The sequence below is a fragment of the Zingiber officinale genome, chromosome 8A, assembly GCF_018446385.1.
Source record: "Zingiber officinale cultivar Zhangliang chromosome 8A, Zo_v1.1, whole genome shotgun sequence".
NCBI classification, from domain to species: Eukaryota; Viridiplantae; Streptophyta; class Magnoliopsida; order Zingiberales; family Zingiberaceae; genus Zingiber; species Zingiber officinale.
In genome coordinates this window covers 42,684,189-42,699,660 of record NC_056000.1, presented here as the reverse complement: position 1 = coordinate 42,699,660, position 15,472 = coordinate 42,684,189, and the positions used below count along the sequence as shown (strand labels likewise).

General features: G+C 40.0%; 3 protein-coding genes across 12 annotated transcripts; 1 reads left to right on the top strand and 2 right to left on the bottom strand.

The window, feature by feature from the left end:
- Window positions 1–5,437: 5,437 nt before the first annotated feature.
- Window positions 5,438–6,964, top strand: LOC122008668 (60S ribosomal protein L31-like). The gene is made up of 2 exons (XM_042564487.1): window positions 5,438–5,599; window positions 6,570–6,964. The coding sequence occupies exons 1-2, from the start codon at window positions 5,511–5,513 to the stop codon at window positions 6,847–6,849; spliced, it is 369 nt and encodes a 122-aa protein (XP_042420421.1). The 5' UTR covers window positions 5,438–5,510; the 3' UTR covers window positions 6,850–6,964.
- A 31-nt stretch (window positions 6,965–6,995) lies between these two features.
- LOC122008666 (bZIP transcription factor TGA10-like) lies at window positions 6,996–10,397 on the bottom strand. Of its 10 annotated transcripts, none has more exons than XM_042564477.1 (11): window positions 10,053–10,397; window positions 9,581–9,684; window positions 8,889–8,941; window positions 8,736–8,816; window positions 8,592–8,663; window positions 8,473–8,532; window positions 8,328–8,405; window positions 8,156–8,231; window positions 7,674–7,942; window positions 7,372–7,614; window positions 6,996–7,302 (listed from the first exon to the last, which is right to left on the bottom strand). In XM_042564477.1, the coding sequence occupies exons 1-11, from the start codon at window positions 10,214–10,216 to the stop codon at window positions 7,141–7,143; spliced, it is 1,362 nt and encodes a 453-aa protein (XP_042420411.1). In that variant the 5' UTR covers window positions 10,217–10,397; the 3' UTR covers window positions 6,996–7,140. The 10 variants fall into 10 exon arrangements, with proteins under 10 accessions (XP_042420411.1, XP_042420412.1, XP_042420419.1 ...); XM_042564478.1 differs by having other exon boundaries at window positions 7,674–7,945; window positions 8,592–8,660; XM_042564485.1 differs by having other exon boundaries at window positions 7,674–7,945; window positions 8,592–8,660; window positions 9,844–10,396.
- A 1,207-nt stretch (window positions 10,398–11,604) lies between these two features.
- Window positions 11,605–14,211, bottom strand: LOC122010725. Its single transcript, XM_042567219.1, has 4 exons — window positions 14,187–14,211; window positions 12,973–13,060; window positions 11,987–12,479; window positions 11,605–11,747 (listed from the first exon to the last, which is right to left on the bottom strand). The coding sequence occupies exons 3-4, from the start codon at window positions 12,474–12,476 to the stop codon at window positions 11,605–11,607; spliced, it is 633 nt and encodes a 210-aa protein (XP_042423153.1). The 5' UTR covers window positions 12,477–12,479; window positions 12,973–13,060; window positions 14,187–14,211.
- Between the last annotated feature and the right edge of the window lie 1,261 nt (window positions 14,212–15,472).

The window sequence follows — 15,472 nt, the reverse complement described above, 5'->3', positions numbered from 1 at the left end:
TTATTAGATCCCAAAAATTCGGATCAGATGAGGAGAGTTCGAATCTGGCTGATCTGAGTCGTCTCCAACTACTTGTTTGACACAGTCATCTTCCGAAGGTCATAACTTTTGACTCCGAACTCGAAATCAAGCTCTGTCAGTTGCTACGCGTGCAGAATTTGAAGCTCTACATTTGTATCTACAAAATAGAGTTAGAAAAATATATGTATAGATATTTTATATAGATTTATGAGTTAGGTCCTGTCTTCCCGAGACCAGAACCTAGACAGGGTCTCAATTTAGGGATTCAAAATGGACTTAAACTGGACCGACGCTTACTGTCCCTTAACTGGGATGCGTCCTCACAGTCACTCTCCTCCAGTGACTTACCTTTACTTACTTGCCAGACGTTCGGTCAGCCCTTCAACCCGTCTGGACTTTGTGCCAGCTATCCGGTCAGCCCGTCGACCTAGCTGGACTTCGTGCCAAGCGTCTGGTCAGCCCGTCGACCCGCTTGGACTTCATGCCAGCTATCTAGTCAGCCCGTCAACCTAGCTGGACTTCTCGCCAAGCGTCCGGTCAGTCCGTCGACCCGCTTGGACTTCGTGCCAGACATCCGGTTAGCCCGTCGACCTGTCTGGACTTAGCCTGCATACTCGATCAAAGCATTAGATAACGACAAACCTAACTTAACCTATTTGTCATTCATCAAAACCTGGGTTAAATCGTTAGTGCTAATCGCACCAACAATCTTATATTTTCCATTTGTTTCCATCCATGGGAGTTGTAGTTATTATACTTGTACATGTTGGTGCAATCGACCTCCAATATTTTAATGTAAGACAAATATGTTTAAGTATGTTTAAGAATGGAGCTTGATTTATGGAAGTCCTAGTTGTAGGCTAGGCAAGTGAAGTCCTAGTTGTAGGCTAGGCAAGGGAACTCCTAGTTAGAGGCTAGGCAAGGAAAATCTCGGTATATCGTGGAAGCCAGGTGGATAGGTCTGGAGGATCTGATCCCTGGGGAGCCGAATACTGAGGCAAGGAAAATCTCGGTATATCGTGGAAGCCAGGTGGATAGGTTTGGATGACCTGATCCCTGGGGAGCCGAATACTGAATCTTGGTGAGTGGAGAAAATCCTAGGGGTTGGTAACCTTAGGTAACGAAAAGTCTTGGAGGAGTGAACTCTAAGCAAGGTTGATCGGATGGTTTCCGGTCGACCGGACCAGCGGATCTCGGTAAATCTAGGATTAGGTTTACCAGTATATTCTGTATTATTATTATTGATGTTGGCTAATATAGTATTGCAGGAAAGGTCTTAGTGGATCAGGTGATCAGACACTGAGCAGGCAAAATCCAAACATATCTGGAGGACCATGTTTGGTAGGTAAGTTGAGGTAAACAACTGGAGGAGCGACAGTGAGGTTGGGTTCCTGAAAGGAACAACCTAAGGTCGCTGATCCAACTGAAGAAACCGGGAAGGTTTCCAAGTTGAGATCAAGACAGTATTACTATCTAATATTACTCATGCATAATATATATTACTGTGCTAAAATTTGTGTTGCAGGGATACTTTATTTAATTCTGTGTTGCAGGTTCGGCCGGATCAGTAGACCGAACGTTGGGATCGGTCGACCGAACCAAGTTGACTCAGCACAGGCCAGCTCATCAGCATCGATTAGAAGCAAAAGGAAATAAAGCTGATCGGTCGATCGAACAGAGGGATCGGTCGACTAAACCAATCAATATTAATGGCGCAGTAAATGCAGATCAAGATAAATCTCAACGAACAGGGAAGGAGCCTGTTCGGTAGACCGAAAAGCATGATCGGTTGACCGAACCCTTAAAGATCAGTAAATGCAAAAGATCGAGCCAGCGTTAGACTCCAGCCAGGACGGAAGAGAGCGGGTTCGGTCGACCGAATAGAGGGATCGGTCGACCGAACGCCATTGGCACTTATAAAAAGGAGGCTCGAAGTCTGAGGATATAGATGACTGACTACTTCTGATTGACTCAAGTGCTCTTCTGTAAGCTGCTCGTGATACAAGTCTTTGTCATCCCTGCAAGCTACTTCATCCGATAGTATCGACCGAGCTTTGACTTTCATCTACTACTATTGGTATATCTTATTTTGTACTGCACTTAATTTTATGTAAAATAGTAGGAGTGTTACTATCTTACATCTTTGTATTTGTACGATCCATTTTTTTCCGAGGATTTCGGAAAGAAGGGTTATAGTGTTTTGCCCATCGGAGCGATCAAGGACCGCGGCCTTCGAGTCGGAGTCGAGCTAGGCTCCGAACGAAATAAACGACTTTGTCTCTTTTCTTATTTCCGCTGCACGATTCTGATTTAAAAGTAAAAGAAGAGTTTTAAAACGAGCGATATTTATCCCCCCCCCCCCCCTTCTATCTTTTGCTCCGATCTATCAGTACAACCTTCTGACAATATATCTAGGCTTCATATGTTATCATAAGGGGGAGATGATATCTGTTTGTTGAGCGAACATACCTCCGAGGTGTGAAAAGAAAAGAGCATTATAAAAGTATATCCAGCATGCTTAGTGTAGAATGCCAACGGATGATCAATCAAATTAAGGATTGTTTTAGTATGTTAAACTAATATAATTATGTTATCATAATCTAAGACTATATTTTATTGTTTTAGCCTACAAATCATATGCAATCACTTGGTAGCTATGTTGAAGGTTTGAGTATGGTTGAAACTCAATTTCCATAATTTTTTGTCAGCACAACTGTCTTAGGTTCACTCATGTTTTAACATTTGAAAACTAAATATTTATTAATAAATTGAAGCAACTGTCTCAGATTCACTTTAATATTGGTTATTTTCAGGTAATTGTCTGAGCTTTGGACAACAGACTAAGCAAAGAACAAAATAAGCTGAATATGATGATCATTTGCATTAGATTTTAGGGAGTTTCTTCCATTGTAATTTTTCTCATGGCTTATCTTAGGTTGAATTTCTATTATGCTAGACCTAAATGAGTGTAAATTACTTCTTTTTCTAGTTAGAATTTTGGCTGATAAATCACAACTATAATTGATGGATCATAAAGTAATAATATTAACTTAAAGTATTTAGTAATTTATTTTGAAGTAAACTTAAATATTCTAAAAGATTAATTGAAGTATACATGAATTCTCCAACAATTCAATTTATGAGACATTGTCACTGTACTAACACATAATAATTATGAATAATTTTATCAATCTATACTAACACATAATAATTATGAATAATTTTATCAATCAGATTTAAGCCCTATTGGTTATACTATTCACAATTGAATAATTGAATATCAGCTAGCTAAGGATTTTAAAGTTATTATTCAAGGTTTTTATATTTTGAATCGGCTTTCAACCCAACAATGTATTTTATACTGTCCTCATGTCACTTGAAAAGAAAATATGAATAAAGTAGTATAATGTTTTTACTTCAATTACATGTTCAATATTGCAAATATGATAAACTTCTATTCAGAAATTTATACCTCCAAAAAAGTCAAAGAATCATGCTATGCGGAAATATTGGGGGACTTAAACATGATTCTTTGCCATCAGGCATTATTTTACAAGGAAACTTCGAAGTTTGAACACGAGTTAAGTTTAGTTAATGAACATTATCCATTTGTCAGCAAATAAGATACATTGATCATGAGCAAATCTAGGTTGAAAATGTGGTTTACTTAGAATTATAATTACGAAGATTACAAAAATCAGAAACTGGAATAATGTCGAGGATTGAATGCATTAACTGAAATAATGATACAACACTTTTATCCATCCATAAAAAAATAAATGTCGCCATCATCCATAATTATATTTCTTTATCATATTGCAACACTAGCACTACTTAACTAGGCCAATTAACAAACACATCAAGTATACAGTCAAAAGAATTAAGTTCACTATCACTAATATCCAAATCATGAGCGGTACATTCCAATTGTTCATATTATGTCCAAGATAAGCAATGTGTTCACTTCCCTACCCTTGACTCCACTCTTGGCAACATCCTAAAAGGTATATCATTGGTGTCTTCATTTAGTCTAGTATCATACCTCACATACTTTAACCATCCATGCTATTTACATCCATAATATAGTCTTTCTAAGTTCTTAGTCGATCTAGATACTAGTATCAATGCTCTTAGTCCGCAGTTCCTGCATCGTACATTTTCAAATTTGGTATGGTCAATGCTGTTGTTACTTACTGATGCCATTGAATATCAACATAATACTCAAAAAAAAAAAAGTAAAATTCGACAAAGTTAAGTTAAGCATTAGCCATTTACATAAGTGATGAAAAATCATTCATTTTTATGAAAAATTTGACAAAATTTACTCAAAGCAACCCCAAATTACATAAAATACCTAAATTCACTCAAACAATATCAATTTGGACAAAGACAACATCATACATATATCTATATCTGCAAGAACAATAATACTTAAATTCAATAAAATTTAATTAAAACTCAGTACCAATTAGGGGGAAAAATGTAGAACTAACATAACTACAACCATTTATTAAAAAATGTTGAACAGACATAACTACAATCATTCAATAAAAGTACTGAAAGACTTCTCCAAAACAATCTCATGCATGCTAGTTGTTGTGACAGAGTTGCGACAACGGTGAACCTCTGAGATGCCATTGTCGTTGGAGCTGCAGTGATGAAATCTAAATTTAGGGCACTTTCTGTGAATTTTGGAGCTGGAGTGATGATGATGGAATGACGAAAATAGAGGAGTTGTAGTTAATCATCTTTGAAATCAATCGGGTAAATGAAAAGGTTTTCTTTTCGATGGAGCGTCGTTTTTGGGTGAAATCAACTTTTTAGGGCATCTTTGAGATTCCGGAGCTCGAGTCGACGGAGTTGGAGTCAATAAAGCATGAGCTATTTGAGTCGACGAAGGGAGGGGATGAGAAGTCGACAGAGGGAGGAGATCTAAACTGGGAGGAAAACTGGAGTTGACAAATATCTAAGTTGTTATAGGAGGGAGGAAAGAATTAGAAAATTTTACCCAAAATGAAAAGAGATTTTATTTTTTTCCCGCTGACATTTAGTTACTAGGGTAAGGGACAGAGATATTGGGAGTGAAGATCCGAACCTAAAAGTGTTGTTGTATAAAATATGATTTTCTATAGGATTTCAGATGAAGGATCTTTCTTTAGTCTGTTGATTTAGTCGATTGTTGCTCTTGATTGTCGATGACGGTCAAATGTGAGATTTTTGGGTAAGTTTTTGCAAACTTTGGCGCATAAAATTATAAATACTAAGGGTGTAAATGATATTTTTCTCGGTTTTTACAAGTTTTCTTAATTAGGCCTAGTCATGGGCCACCGATCCCACAAGCCCACTTACGTGAGGGTGCCTTCGTAATAAATACAAAGTCCGGGTGTGTTTGTGTGATTGAGAGTCCATCTATAAGACGGCTTCTAGGGTTGTATCGATCGATTTACGAGGAAGGAGAAAGCGGCTGCGGCGGTTTCGGCTTGGCGACGATGGTGGTGGAGAAGGGAAGCAAAGGGAGGAAAGAGGAGGTGGTGACGAGGGAGTACACCATTAACCTCCACAAGCGCCTTCATGGATGGTATTATCTTCTACAAAGACTCGCACATCTTCCAGCTTCGATTTTTTTTTTTTTTTTGCCGATCTTTCCCATGGTCTCAATTTGTCGTATGATTTTATAGATTAGCATCCCTCGGTTCGGTCTGGCGATCAAAAATTAGGCTTTCTAAATTCCTGCTTTTTCGCCTCTCTTCCGGTTAAGATGCTTGTGTTGCCTGATTTGTTAAAACTTGTTATCGGTCTATAGGTTGGATTATACATGCGAAAGTAGCTATAGTTATCGCTTGCAGTATTACACCTGATTCACATTTCCTAGTTTGCAGTTGATGCTTGCGAGATGAGAGAGATTTTGAATTATGCACTAAGATACGAGTGAGAAAGATCTTAAACTCGAGCTCAATGATCTCTTCATGAAAGTCTTGTCCTCACTCTGTATTGGTCTTTTTTTTACACTTCCAATTACAGTGTTTTGGAAGTTTGCGATTTTATGCACTAAGATATGAGTTAGAAAGTTCTTAAGCTCGAGCTGCTTCAACTTTATATTTCCAAACTAGGCGTTGTTTCAGAATAATTCAAGGCATCTACAGCAAACATTTATCTTATCTCAGTAAATGTGTGTGTAATCAATGATCTCTTCATAAAAGTTTATTTCTTTGTCCTGTGTTGGCCAATTTTTTACCAATTGTGGGAATTAACTGGATCTCAAAGTGTCACTTATGACTGTTGTGATTTGCTCTATGAATTGGAGCAGTTGAATTACTTATAATTGTCTGATAAATGATGGCTTTGTGTTGACCTTGATTTTGTTCTTTAGCTCGACTTAAATTTTTCAGAATCTGATTTAGTACCTATAGGGTTTAGGGAAATTTATGCACTTGTGTTAAAGATATCTAATGCGCGGGTTACAGTTTTCCATGAGGTTTACTTTATCAGTGGATTGACATTTCTGTTTAATGTCGAACCGATTCCTAATTTGAATTTCTTATGATCAGCACATTCAAGAAGAAGGCCCCCAAGGCCATCAAGGAGATCAGGAAGTTTGCTCAGAAAGCAATGGGGACGACCGATGTGAGGGTGGATGTGAAGCTGAACAAGCACATCTGGAGCAGGGGGATCCGCAGTGTTCCAAGGCGCATTCGTGTGCGCATCGCACGCAAGAGGAACGAGGAGGAGGATGCCAAAGAAGAGCTATACTCATTGGTTACGGTGGCCGATATCCCGGCGGAAGGCTTGAAAGGTTTGGGAACCGTGGTTGTGGACGAAGCTGATTGATTGTCCCCCTTAACAAATCTCTATCAATCAAACAGTTGCATTTTATGTTTGTTTCTCAATGTTTATCTACTCACTGTTTAATTTGTCATGTTTTTTGGCAAACTTTTGTGATTTATATTCTCGAGTTCTCGTCGTTGCACTATAAATTTAGTAGATGAAATATATATTAAATAATTGTGTCGTTATTTTTGCAAATTAATCAAGTTTAATTAATACACACTTACAAGGACATGACACATGCCCCGTCTCCGTCTCCGTCTCCGTCTCCGTCTCCGTCTCGATGGGGTGGAGTCAGGAGTTGAAGTCTTGTTGCCTTGGCCGGGAAAGCCAAAGCGAGCTGAGAGCGCGAAGGCGGTGGAAGTACTCGGCGATGGCCAGCAAACTTCGCGCCATCTGCGCCGTCGTCAGCATCTGCTGAAGCCTCTGCAGTGTCTGCTGTCTCAAGTTCTCCGCCTGCACGGCAGTTGGAATTAATGGCCGAATCAGAGAGTGAATGTTGTGCGGAGATTTTGGGTACCGTACTTGTCTAACGAAGCCCTCCATGGCCGCGAGCTTGTCCATGGCGACGGTCATCTGCCCCATGTAGTCGGCCACGTTGAGGCTGTTGCAACTCAGGGCGTCGGCGGCGATGGCGGCAGAGACGGACTGATTGAGCGCCTCGAGTCCATGGCTGAGCGCCTCCTCCGTCTCCTGCGCCGACTGCTGCAGCGCGCAGACGCCCACTATCTGCTGCTCCGTTAATGGCTCGATGTGCCTCAACACCATCTACACGTAACGATTAATCAGAGATTATCAGCATTCAATTAATTAATCGATGTGATGACCTTGATGAGGTCGGAGGGGCGGAAACCGGCGATCCACATGAAGCAGCGCTCGGCGGGGGTCAACCAGGTGCCGGAGATGAGGTGGAAGACGTCGGACTTGATGACAAGGAACTTGAGCTGCGTCAACTGGTCGAGATGTGCGAGGCAGCTGTCGACGAATATCTGCAGGTCGGTCTCCGGCAGGTGCTCCTGCACCGCCGCCCGGAGCTCGCACATCACCCGGTGCTGTTCTTCCAGCCATCGCATGTGCTCCATGTCGAACATGGCGGCTACTGAAACCAATTTAAAAAAGGCCCCCTCCACCAGGAAAATAGATGTGGAGGGAACTCTGCACAATTATCATATGAAATATTTAAACAAATAGATGATCTCTTCATAGTTTAAGCTCAAGTTGTCACTAAAATATATATAAATTATAATTTTGTATCATCAAAGTGTAGCAGTTGATACATCATATTCAGCTAAAAAAGGATAATATCTACCTGAGCTGAGACCACTAATGGTGGTAGGGAAGCCTTGGTCCCCAAGAACAGCAGCTCCACCACCCAACAACAAACCCTTCAAGAAGAAAATTTCAAGTGTTTTTGACTTTCTTTCTTTGAGAAGCTATAGGAGGAGAAATTATGAACACAAAGGATAAATTGTCAGGAATACCTGAGTTCTTGCCCTTTGAAGCTCATGTTCAAGCTGAGTAAGCTTGATCCGACTGTTCTCTAGTTGCTGTATATATGCCTGCAGAAATACGAGTTCATCATCTTCTTTCTGCTTAAATATACTTTTATAAATAAACTCAAGAGACCTTTTTCCTAAGCCTGCTTTTCCTAGCTGCCTCCCTATTCTGTGCAAGCCTTCTCAATATCTGCCAACAAACATTTTGATTTCTACTCAGAAAAGGAGAACTGTAAAACTAGAGCTGACCTTAGGGTCTGGTGTCTTGGGGCCTTCTTCGTGATCTGGACCAGTGCTTGTGCCTTTCCTGCCTCCTTCCTTCTGATGCAATAGAACTCTCAACATATAAAACCCAGAGACTGAGAGATGTATAGAGAGGTGTTAGCCTTTTACCTTGACAACTGCTGATGGAGGAGCATCTTTAATGGTGGAGTTCATGGTAAACTCTGAAGGCTTTTGGGAGCCAATTCCAACCTACAATCATGTATGTTAAGTAGCATACTAGTGAAGCAAATTGGTGGTGAATTCTTAGCTTGGTCCCAATACCTTGGTGGAAGGCTGTACATGCATGGGCTGAGAAGGAAAAATATTCAACGTCTCTGCACACACGAAGAAGCCCTGCAAAGCATTAATTAAACCCACCCCTCAAACTGCACCTCAAAACAATGAAACATTCATGGAGAGCAATTCCTGTTGGGGAATTCTCTGGACGAGCTTTCGCTTCTCCAGACAATGGCATGACAGAAAAATGAAAACTTTTCAGAGGGGGGACAGATTGCTGCAGGAGGGGATTGTGTGTGAGACAGGGAAAGAGAGAGACAGAAGCATGAGATGAGAAATGATCGGATATATGATCCCCACAAGGCATGATATGATACCCTGGAACATGGCTCAGAGTCTCTACTCACCCAAAAGAAAGCAAAGGGGTTGGAATTTGTTCTCTTTTACAGCTTTTAGCACAGGAATTTCCAATATAATCATGGGTTGTTGGTTACATGTCACAGTCCCACCAGAAAAGAAGAAAACAAAAACCTAAACCCCAACTCAAGATTATATAGAAGAAGAAAAAACAGTCGGAGATTATTATCCTCAATAACTTTGGTCAAATTAATAGGAAGTACGACAAGATCTCCGTCCCATGAAGTTCTTAATTTCTTATGGCCCAAAAGTAGTGCTAACTCTGAAAAGAATTTTGAAACAGTAGAAATATTGCAAGAAGATTGGATAGTAAAACTCACGTCTTTGTTCTTGAGGTGATGCTGAATGATCTTGCCCATCTAAATACATGAATAGAGCTTGATCCAACTCTCCTAGATCGTAAGGTCCAATCTCCTTGCTTTTCCTATTTGCATCATTAAAACGAATCAGTTCCCACTGTCTTGAACTACTTAACATAAATCCAGTAACTAGAGATTCAATTCTTGCAGCCCAGAAGTACACATCAAGGGCGAGACTAGCCGATGTGCACATATGCATCAAATTAAAACCCTAAATTACTCACCAAATTGAAGACTATTGTGCTAGCGAACAACACCAGAAAGGACAAAAGTTTCAATTTCTTCGCTATATATGTGGCCAACAAAGCATCCTAATCCAAGGAGTTAGTTTCGAACAAAAAGAACAAACTAAATCTTCATCTACAGAAATATCCCAAATCACGAGCAGTTGATTTCGTGCGCAAGAAGAAAACTCTTTATGAAATCTACATACAACGGGAAAAAACAGTTGATCGAGTACATGAAGAAGCTTCCGTGCATGGATTGGGATGAGGAGGAGGAAGAAGAAGGAAGATCCGTGACGAAGGGGAAGCTCATGTCCTGTCGGTCCCGGGGTTGGTTGCCGGAGTGGATCGCCTCGGCGGCCTCGTCCGCCATCGAGATCGAGCTTCCTCTTCCGATGCCACTACAGACGATCCCTTATCGATAGATCTCTCCGATCTTAATGGCGAAACGGAGCTCCTCCTCCTCCTCGGCGCATCGCCGATCGGCCGCTGCCTGCACTACGTGGAGTTGATACGAGAAAAAGATATATAAATGGCGGAGAACAATAAGCAGGGGCGGCGGCCGGTAACATAACCGCACCCTTAGAGCGCAGCCAGGTGGATTTCTTACCGCATTGACCAAATTGCCCTTCATCCTGTTTTAAATTTTAATTTATTTCCTTTTAATTTAATTAATAAATAATAAAATATTGTAGTCAAATCAATACTCTAAATTTTATATCTCCTTATTATTTTTGTAACCGACTAATCAAATTTTACACTCTAAAATTTCAATTCCATTGTTATATGAAGAAAACAAGTGCAAGGCTCTGAGTCTTAATTGTGATTAAATTAAATTATCTTCCTAATGAATTATCTGTACGCTAACTATTTCATAAATTATCTCAAGTAGAAGCATCTTGGAGTTGACTAACACGTAAAAACAAATTTAAAAAAATATATATATATTTTTTAAATGTCAAATATGACCATGAAAATAAAGAAGACATAATTAAATACAAATAAACAACTCAATTTATTTTTTTCAAATCTTTTCTACTTTAGCTTGTTGTATAATTGTATTTTCTTTTGGGATAAGATTGTTGGATTAGGTAGAATTTAAACATTAGTTGGGAGAAATATTCCACAATTTTTATTCTTTGGCGTAGACTTTTGATTGGCTTTAGAAAATTTAACTAAACTTATTTAGAACAGTTAGAACGGTTCGGGCTAAAATCGAGGGAAGGGTCAACTCCCATGGAACTTTCTTTATTGACTCTGGCTAGGTCTGATGCTACTGGATCAGTTTTCTTCAGTCGGATCAGCTTGACCGAGCACCTTGCTTCATCTTGTTATCTTGTCGAAGGTTAGAAGGGAGACTGATGGGCCCCTTTTTACATAACTCGATCGACCCCCCATTTATTAGCTGTCCAATGGACGTATACTAATGACTTGGACATAACCTTACTGAACTCGACATAAGAGCTCAAAATACTGCCGAGCTCCTTATGAATGCTACCGAGCTCTTGTTGAATATTGTTGAGCTCTCATTGAGTCCAATTTGCTTTAAACATAACTTTGGATTCTGATTAACTGATTGTCAATCCGTAAGTTCAGCTAAAGTCACCAAATAATAAAAATATCGATTTATGGGGACTATTGTGTAAGTACTAGTAAACTTCACAGTGCAAGTTATCTAGACGATCGAAGATTGTTTGAAAGCTCGAGAACTAAAAAAAAAATGATAATTAACCAGGCTGGGTAACGTCAAGCCTGATATGATCAGCCTGACTCCACGTAAGTTTCCCATCGACCATCAGGGTAAATCAAGAAACACTTGTGACGGACGGCACAAAACCAAAGATTGAGAGAGAGAGAGAGAGTTGAAAGAGCAAGTGTGCAAGTGTCACGCCACAGAGGAGTCCCTGCCAGACAAAAATCCGACAGCATCTCCCCTGTACCGGTGACAATATAAAGCATACATACATACATCACCATATATAAACATAAACAACATATTCATCAGCCCACACAGCTGGAACATACATAAAATAAAAACAACATAACCACGAAATGTATCAATTATATATATATCTATCCATAGACTACAATTACTATACAGATAAACGACATCTGTAACAAAAGTGCAAAATGTAAATACAGCGAAACCAAAAGTAAAACAAACCAAAAGTGGATGCTTGCCCTCGAAAATGATAAGCGGCTAGCTCTACCTTCTCTGTGTCTGAACAGGACATGTATCCAAAAGTGGCCTCAATATCCTCCAACCATGTACGCGCCACCCAAGGATCGGTGCCTCCATGGAACAGCATAAAACGATCCTTTGCTGAACTAGCAAGCAAAGGAATACGGGCCTTTTCCATAATAAACGATGCTGTAGGAATGGCTGGTACGGCTACCTGAGCTGCAACAAGATGAGGTTGTCCCTCAGTCTGACCACCAACTCCAATACTGGGACCAACCTGAGCTCCCGGTATCAACTCAGATGGGGAGATAGGAGCCTCATCTAAACCATGATCAGTAGTAGTGGCACGCTGACATGCACGACCACGACCGCGACCACTACCACTGTCGTAACCACGACTGTGACTACGAGCACGGCTACTGCCCCAACCGCGACCATGGGCTCGTGGCATTGCCTATAAAATCAGATGAAAATTTTCAATAATCATTTATAATCACGATAATTAAAACAAAGAATGACCCGTAAATTCTATAGCTCAGAGATACAACTCGACTTGTATAAAAATTCCTTTGCTCGAGAAGTACATAAACTGAAAACAAAAATCTCGAAATAAAGCCAAAACCCACGAACAGAAAACGAAAAACCGAGCTCTGATACCAATAAAATTGTCACGCCCCAGAGGAGTCCCTGCCAGACAAAAATCCGACAGCATCTCCCCTGTACCGGTGACAATATAAAGCATACATACATACATCACCATATATAAATATAAACAACATATTCATCAGCCCACACGGCTGGAACATACATAAAATAGAAACAACATAACCACGAAATATATCAATTATATATATATCTATCCATAGACTACAATTACTATACAGATAAACGACATCTGTAACAAAAGTGCAAAATGTAAATACAGCGAAACCAAAAGTAAAACAAACCAGAAAATCAGCACGTCGAGATCTCTGAGCAACTCTATGAAAGTCCAAAATCAACAGTAATACCAAAAGGATCCCTGTGTCTGCAAAACTAGAGACCAAGGAATGTAGCAAATTAGCCAAATGGCTAAGTGGATACTCAAGAAAGATGTGCATGAATTTAATCTTATTGAAGAAGTCAAGGAAGTAGAATAAATCATCATCTTTTGTTACAACTTTAGGATTATTCTTAAAGTTCTACCTTTATACATATATATGTATAATCATCTTCTCATTATCTATAATCAGGTAAAATTTTTAGATAGAGTTTGGGATCTTCACCTTATCATCACTTGTCATCATTAATAAAATCAATTTTTCAATCTTATTATTTAATCACTCAATTATAAGTTATCATGGTAAGATCAATATGTATATCAATAGTCTGAATCTGATAAATCAACTAAAAAGTGAATCACTGGAGCCAATATCATCAGAGTGAAATATCATATGGATAGGCTAAAAGCCTCCTAAGAGTATAAAACTGTCGCATACGTCATCTGACGTACGGGCTATCAGCCCTCACCGGTGGAAGACATAATAAACACTGACCGAGGGCTACATCACGCCAACACGCCTCGGGTGTACGGTCAGGTACTCTGGACCGCGGCCGCCGCGCTACCACAATAACATGTGGGCGGTCCTGTACTCTAATATAGAGCTCTGGTATAAAGCTAGGCTCATGGTCTTCACTTTTTAATTCTTCATTTATTATCTTTATTAATTCACCGTTATGATTATATTCATCCATTTATCATGATTATTCTCTTTTCATATTAATTGGTCAATCAAGGTAATATTTTCGTATCAAATCTATTAGTTTATCATTATAGGGTCCACAGATAAAAAGCTACAAGTATCAACAGATAGAGTATCAAAAGCATGAAATATGAAAGGTCAAGTAAGTCAAAAGAGACAAGGTATCAACAGAAGATAAATTTCGAATATTTCTTTAATTTTAAAAACAACCCTCCCCATATCAATCCCAATATGAACCCACATATGAACAAGAAATAATATCAATTATTTACCCTCCAATAATTTTAATATTTTAACCCATTTCGCTATTTCTAATATCAGTTTAATCCTCATTTTGAAAACAATAATACAACATATACATATTCCAATTTATATATTTATTCATGCATAAGGAAATAGACAAGAGTAGATATATCCACCTTATATACAGCAAAATCTCCGAGTATCGGCTACTGGGAGGAAACAAAAGGAAACTAGGGCTGTTAGGGAAGATTGAACACAAAGAAGGCTACTGGGATAGTGAAGGGGCAAGGAAAAACTTTTTCCCCTTTCTCACCGGTGATCTCGGCGAGCTCCAGCGAAGGCCACAGCTAGCTCCGATGGCTGCTGTGGTTGGGCTAGAAAAGAGGGCAGCAACTAGGGCTTTGCTTTCCCCTCTTTTCTGATGGTCCGGCGGCTCTGACACACTCCGAGGAGCTCCGACGATGCTGCCGAGAAGCAGAGAAGAGGAAGCAAAGGCTAGTGGTCGGAGAAAACAGTTCTCTGCCCTTGCTAGAGGAGGAGAAAAAGTGCTGGAGGAGAAGAAGAGGGCTGCTGTGCTTGAGAAGAAGAAGAGGGAGAGATTTGCTCATTCATTGCCGCTAGAGAAGAGGAGAAGGAGAAAGGGTTGCAAGTTTCGGTGGGGAAGCGGTGGAGAAGAGAAGAAAAGAGGAAGAGAAAAAAGGGGGGTGTGGGGGAGGGCAGTGCACGTGGATGGCATGGGTGGATTTGATTTTTTTTTTTTTCAAATACTTAACATTCTCCCCCACTAAAAGAAATTTGGTCCCCAAATTAAAGTAATTGAGACGCATTGATACCTGAGGTAAATAAATGAGGATATCTGATACGCATATCCTCCTCACGCTCCCAAGTTGCTTCTTGATCAGAGTGGTGTTGCCACCCAACCTTTACGAGACGGAGGCATTTGTTCCGCAATCGATGTTCCTTGCGATCCAGTATACGAACAGAGAATTCTTCGTATGTCGCTTCAGACTGTAGGGGAACTATAAGATCCTTCAAGACATGTGTCGAATCCGGAACATACTTCCGCAGCATAGAAACATGAAAGACATTATGTACTCCTGCTAAAGTTGGGGGTAACGCAAGTCGATATGCAACAGCACCAATCCGCTCAAGAATCTGGAAAGGTCCGATAAATCTGGGTGCTAACTTCCCTTTTAACCCAAATCTCTTAACTCCTTTTATGGGTGAAACACGAAGAAATACGTGATCACCTACCGCAAATTCTAACATTCTTCGTCTTTTATCTGCATAATTCTTTTGGCGACTCTGAGCAGTCAACAGTCTCTGTCTAATAGTTCGTACTAGCTCAGCATCCTGCTGAACACTCTGAGGGCCCAAGAGTTGACGTTCACCGACCTCATCCCATAAGATAGGAGATCTACATGCTCTGCCATAAAGTGCCTCAAACGGTGCCATTTGAATA

What these genes read in the sequence shown, in the direction of transcription:
- LOC122008668 (XM_042564487.1), top strand. Translation starts at nt 5,511, where the DNA reads ATGGTGGTGGAGAAGGGAAGCAAAGGGAGGAAAGAGGAGGTGGTGACG. An exon ending in CACAAGCGCCTTCATGGATG is followed by an intron (nt 5,600 to 6,569) that starts GTATTATCTTCT and finishes TCTTATGATCAG; the next exon opens with CACATTCAAGAAGAAGGCCC.
- LOC122008666 (XM_042564476.1), bottom strand. Translation starts at nt 10,216, where the DNA reads ATGGCGGACGAGGCCGCCGAGGCGATCCACTCCGGCAACCAACCCCGG. An exon ending in CTCCATCAGCAGTTGTCAAG is followed by an intron (nt 8,664 to 8,735) that starts GTAAAAGGCTAA and finishes CTATTGCATCAG; the next exon opens with AAGGAAGGAGGCAGGAAAGG. An exon ending in TGGAGGGCTTCGTTAGACAA is followed by an intron (nt 7,303 to 7,371) that starts GTACGGTACCCA and finishes ACTGCCGTGCAG; the next exon opens with GCGGAGAACTTGAGACAGCA.
- LOC122010725 (XM_042567219.1), bottom strand. Translation starts at nt 12,476, where the DNA reads ATGCCACGAGCCCATGGTCGCGGTTGGGGCAGTAGCCGTGCTCGTAGT. An exon ending in TTTGTTTTACTTTTGGTTTC is followed by an intron (nt 11,748 to 11,986) that starts GCTGTATTTACA and finishes TTTGTCTGGCAG; the next exon opens with GGACTCCTCTGTGGCGTGAC.